We start from the raw sequence: 6000 nt of genomic DNA on the forward strand, positions 1-6000 counted from the left end.
TAGCAATAATGACTTCTAAGTTTCCAATACAGTCTAATGGGTATTCAATATCAGCTCTGAAAAAAAATATATATACAGTATTTTAAGTGACCAGAATATATTGTATAATTTCTCACCCTTAAAAATTAAGAACAAGGAAACAAGATACAGAAGAACTACTATATGACAATTGATCCCCCCCCAATAATGTGTGAATTAAGGATGGAATATCAATCTAGTACATAATCCTACCAATAGGTAAAGATAACTTACTCTGAGTGTTTCCATTCAAATGCTCTTTCATATAAAGAGATTGTGTGTGTGCATATTTAGGAGAGACATATATTTATATATATATATTATATACACACATACACACACACACACACGTACACACATTCACACACAGAATATACATACACGTACACACACACATATATACATACATGCACACAAATATATTCACACACAGAATATATTCAGTATGTGATCATTATTGCAGCCTTTTCTTTCAGCATTAGTGAATTTCTTGCATTAGCAGTAATTGTAACAACTGCTGCAAATGAATGACAGCAATAGCTGTTAAACATGATACCCTAAAAATATGCAAGCAAGTTGGTCCAAGATTTTACCCCAGTAACAGTTCTTGAATTCTCTCCTCAGGAATAGAAAGGAGGATAAAAGACACAGATTGTTACTGGGACTCTGTATGCTGTAATGCTTATTTACTAATTCAGATCCAAACAGCCTGTAAAACAGTCCTTTCCATGAGTATCTTGATTTCAAGTGCTGCTCCAGCATTATTCTCTCAATAAAATCCTGCTAACAAGACGCATTGCCTTCTAAGAAAACAGTTACTAGTAGAAAGCAAAACACAGCCCCTTTCCCATTTTGCACACCCAATGCTGTTGTTGACGTAAGAAAAACAAAATGAATTAAATCTTCCATGCAGTGGTCACTCTGTTATAGACAGCAGGAGCCCACATCCCTCTGGGCATGCAAGATTGCAAGATCTGGTTATGTGTGATGTGATATAAGCAAGAGAGAGACTATTACAGCATATATAATTTAAGAGAGTGAAGGGAAACCCCCACTGCTGGACTCCAACAAAATAAGTTCAATAAGCTTCCAAAAGCTAATGATTTGTTGCTGTTTAAAAAAAAAAAAGCCCTAACCCTTAAGCCACAACTTTTGCTACATTAAGAAAACAATCATGCAGACGAGGCTGAGAAGGAATCTTTTCATTGTACCTGTTTAGGATTGTGCTCCAGCAAAGGCAGAGAACATTCCAGCTGTTTTTTGTTGCTGGTCTTCCTACAGCAGTGAAAACTAACACCTCGCATTTTGGCTCCCCCCCCCCCAACCCCACCCAGGCAGGAGATGCAGCCCAGACTTTGTGGGCTCAAGGAAAGTCCCCCGTTCCACTGAAATGCCCTAATCCATTCTGTGTGGTATTAAGCAGTGGATTCACCTTCTGCTAGCTAACAATGTGATGTCAACCCCCCCTCCCCACCCCACCCCTTAATCCTTCCTGTCTAGGGATTGGTTGGCTCCCTGACCCAAGAGACTCCACAGGGCATTTCAGATGTCAACATGCGTTTCCAACACATAGCTGAACATCCATTCAGCAAAGGAACGACACACGCTCTCATCTCAGCAGTTTAGCATCCCAGCTGGCAGCACTAAATCTTGCCCACATGGATGTAGCTACCTGAGTTCATGAGCACTGCAAGGTACAGTGTAGGTTGACAGAGGTGTGGGGACAGTGTTGGGGTAGGAATGGCATACATCGGGTCCCTTGGGAAAGGAGCTGAAGTCTATATGTTTCCATTGTTTTCACTGAATAAAAGAAATCTTACTGCCTGTATTTGCTTTCCAACTTGGAAATAAGAGAGCTCCTGTTAGTTTTTGGTGTGGGATTAAGGGACTTCAGTTTGGCAGTTGACAAATGCAGTGTGTGTATATATGTGCGTGTAGTTTTAGCAGCTTCATTTGCATGATTAGTTATACAAGTGTTTCCTTTCACAGAATTCTGCCCATAACCCTGTAGCAGGAAAAAAACATTGGATATGGTAAAGACAGCATAATGCTCTTGCATAGAGCCCAGAAGCATAAGAGCCACATGTACTGACTGATGTCACCTCTTGGGAGAGGCCAGCAGCAGCACTGAAAAGCATTTTCTTGCCTACCTTGGAGTTTTCCTAAAGAAGTCTAGGTATAGTATTTTGACCAGAAGTGGGTCTTCCAAGGCCTTGCAGCAAATATTTGAACTCACAGTGAACTTTGTGGAGGTTACCTAGCTCCACTTATGGCTCTGCCACTCTAAATAACAATAATCAGACCCTAATTTTTAAATTGTAGGCATTTGGGGTCAGAATTTCAAAGGAATTTAGGTTCTTAAAGGTGCAGATAGGCACCTCCATAGGCGTTACACAAGCACCTAAGTGTGTTAGGGGCCTAACTTCCATTGACTTCAGTGGGAATTAGGCACTTAAACTACCTAGACATTTTAGGGGGGGAAATCCCACTAGGTACCTAACTGCATCCTTAGGCACCTAAATGCCTTTGTAAATCTAGCATTTGACATAAAGGGCCCCAGTTCTGTCACCCTCTTTCACACTAAGCAATCCCTTACCTTACAGGGGGTCTCACTAAAGCAAGCATTAGTAAGGCACTACTCCATGTACTAAGATACTGCCGCAAAGTGAGAGTTCAGTCTGTTGCTCCTCAGATGGACACCTCCATTACAGTGGTGAGTGTTTATATTAACACCCATGAATATTTGTATTACCTGCATTCTGACTTTAATGTCAAACAGACATTAGCTAAACTCAAGTCTAAAATTAACTTCTCTTTAGAAAACAGAGGTTTAAAAAAAACATAAATTGAAGATCAAGGAAAAATACTATCCACTTTAATTATACTGAAATGAACAGCTAAATGAAGAGCACTGCCAGTCTCTGGAAACACAACTTTTTCAACACATAAAATGTGTTGTATTTTTCACTGCTCTGCTTATTATTTAACACTACTGATGCAGCAATTTATATTATATAACATATATAAACACCGTGTTTAAAACAAGAACCTTGCTCTCTGAAGGATTATTTCACATAACAGCCATATCAGTCAGCTTGGGGCACATTTATGGAACTCCTGCATCCTAGCTGCTCCTGAAAGGCAAAGTAGGAAGCATTACATTGCACTTTGGGCTTGACCCAGCTTCCACTGATGACAATGGCAAAACTCTCATTGACTTCAAAGGAGCAAGGATTGGACCTCATATATTGTCCTGGATTTAAGGTTTCTTCCTGAAAATCTTTACTGAAGCAAACACATAGTCACACCGATGCCAGCAGTCAAGCACTTAAAAAGTATAATGTTCTGCAAATAGAATGTCCCATCCAAGAAGAGATGGCTTTTAAACTGGAATTTCCCAGTTTTACGAGAGTTGAAACTCTTAAGCTCTAAACACCCTTAAAGACTTTTTAAAGCTCTTTCTATTAAGAGGAAATGAAAGCCCAATGTGTTCATTCTACATATGCATTATAATTCAGGAAAATGAAGAACAATTTTACACTACTTGAAGACACATTTGCTACACCCAGAATGCAATAAATTCTCCTTTCTACTTGGGAGTATCAGAACACAAGGCTTTAAATTCTATACTTTAAAATTAAGTGGTTTATTTCCTATTACAATGATTTGTTTATTTCATGCAGCAAGAAGAGGGGACTCTAAAAGCAAAACCAAGACATCGGTCAGGTTGATGTCCTGTCACTTCTGTGCTTTTTACACTGGAGGGTATGTACATTCACATAGGGACCATTCAACTGGAACAGTCTCAGTCACCAGTCCTTATGCAACCTTACCTCTGCTCCTATAAGAAATACAATAACTACAAACCCTAACTGATCCTAATCACATTCGTCACATAATTTTCTCCGAGAGCCATCCTTAAAATGCTTCACCTATTCCTACAGAGCTTGTAGTAAATTTGGCCTTTCATACAACCATACACAAAACATATACAGTATACGGACTAAACATTTTAACAGAAGAAGCAGGCTTGTCCACAGCTAAAGCCCTGTTGTGATTTTAAGGCTCAAAATCCCAGGAGCTACCAGAGCTAAGAATGTTTTGGAGGACTCGTACAAATACTTCCCAGATTTTTCTTGACTTACCAACCCAAAGATGTGGTTTAGCAGTGGTGGAACAGTGACTAGAAAAAACATAATTTCATATCTTTAGGAATAAGAGGTAAACATAACAGTAGATAACACCTACTAGCTAGTAAGGAAGGCGTTTGAAGCAAGCAGTAGCCGGTTGCAAAATGGTCTCTTTAGGTTTACAGCTGATTGAGTCTGCCAAATTTAAAGGGCTAACCTAGGGCTGCAACTTTTCTAATTACTCAAAACTGAACACCTCTGCCCCACCCTCTGCTCTGCCTCTTCTCTGAGGCCCCATCCCCACTTGCTCCATCCCCCTCTCTCCGTCGCTCGCTCTCCCCCCACCCTCACTCACTTTCACTGGGCTGTGGCTGTGGGAGGGGGGTGAGGGCTCCAGCTGGGGGTGCGGACTCCGGGATGGGGCCAGGGATGAGGGGTTCAGAGTGCAGGAGATGGCTCTGGGCTGGAATAGGGGATTGGGGGTTCAGGAGAAGGTTCGGGGTGCGAGGTCCTAGTGGTGCTTACCACAGCTTACAGGAAGTGGCTCCCAGGTCCCTGCAGCCCCTAGATGGATGGGCGGCCAGGAAGGCTCCACACATTGCCCTTGCACCCGCAGGCACCATCCCCTCAGCTCCCATTGGTCACGGTTCCTGGCCACTGGGAGCTGCAGAGCTGGCCCTTGGGGTGGGTGCAGCGCACAGAGTCTCCCTGGCCACCCATGTGTCTAGGGGCTCTGACAACCTGGCAGCCACTTCCAGAAGCTGTGGGAAGCTAGGGCAAGCAGGAGCCTGCCTTAGCCCCAGGCCCCCACTGAGCTGCTGACCAGACTTTTAATGGCCCAGTTGGTGGTGCCAACTGGAGCCTCCAGGGTCCCTTTTTGACTGGGAGTTCCAGTCGAAAACGGGACACAAGGCAACCCTAGGCTAACCCCAGAAAAGCATGCAGGAGAAAAGGGCTTATAAAAAGAGAACAATCCTGCACTGAAGAGAACTAGGAGAAAGCAGTAATTGCAAAGAAAGGTGTGTGTGTTCTGTAGCCCCCATTATAGGACAGGAGTCTTATGGTTGTATGCAGTGTTGGTCCCAGGATACGAGAGAGACAAGGTAGGTGAGCTAATTTTACTGGACCAACTAATGCTGGTGACAGAATTGAGCTTACACAGAGATCTTCTTCATGTCTGGGAAAGGTACTCAGAGCGTCACAACCAAATACAAGGTGGAACAGATTGTTTCAAAAACACACAGAGTACATTTTCCAGACCCGAAGATGATCTTTGTGTAGTTCGAAAGTTGTCTCTCTCACCAACAGAATTTGGTCCAATAAAAGATATTCCCTCACCCGCCTTGTCTTTCTAGTACTCCTATGAGTGATCTTTCCATTTCTGCTGTAAACTACTGGCACATTCACATTTCCAAGAAGTTACAGTGCAGTCAAAGAGAAGGTCTGCACACTATTCAAAGTTTGTTTTGCCATGTAGCAGACTGCTCATAAAACACAGTTTCTTCTTTATATGTGTTTATGCAACATTATGGGAGGATTAAATAGCTCAGAGAGATTGAGAATCTGGTCTTGTGCAATCATTCAGTTTAAGACACGAGTTCCAGTCTCAACAAGGTTGGACCGAAAGTCACCTCAAGATTTTTTCAGAGGTCTATGTGAAATGAGTTGGGGGAGGTCTCTGTTCAATTCCCAGCAGACAGCTATCCTTATCACAAAAAGAGTCATTCCATATTGACTAATTATTGACTGTATTGTCAATTCCAACAGAGAGGCAAAGAATTGAATAGACATGAAAAATGAATTTCCACCTGAGATCTAGAGTTGGCCCTACTAGAGCAGGGCTGACGTGTGT

General features: G+C 42.3%; 1 protein-coding gene across 1 annotated transcript in view; it reads right to left on the reverse strand.

Moving 5' to 3' along the window:
* Positions 1-1334, reverse strand: part of TNS3 (tensin 3) — a 426838-nt gene extending 425504 nt beyond the window's left edge. Inside the window, exon 1 of the mRNA XM_042842646.2 lies at positions 1230-1334. Coding sequence (XP_042698580.2) covers positions 1230-1322 — 93 coding nt within the window. The 5' untranslated portion in view covers positions 1323-1334. The remainder of the gene's footprint in view (positions 1-1229) is intronic.
* Between the last annotated feature and the right edge of the window lie 4666 nt (positions 1335-6000).

Source organism: Chrysemys picta, chromosome 2 (assembly GCF_011386835.1).
Source record: "Chrysemys picta bellii isolate R12L10 chromosome 2, ASM1138683v2, whole genome shotgun sequence".
Lineage (NCBI taxonomy): Eukaryota > Metazoa > Chordata > Testudines > Emydidae > Chrysemys > Chrysemys picta.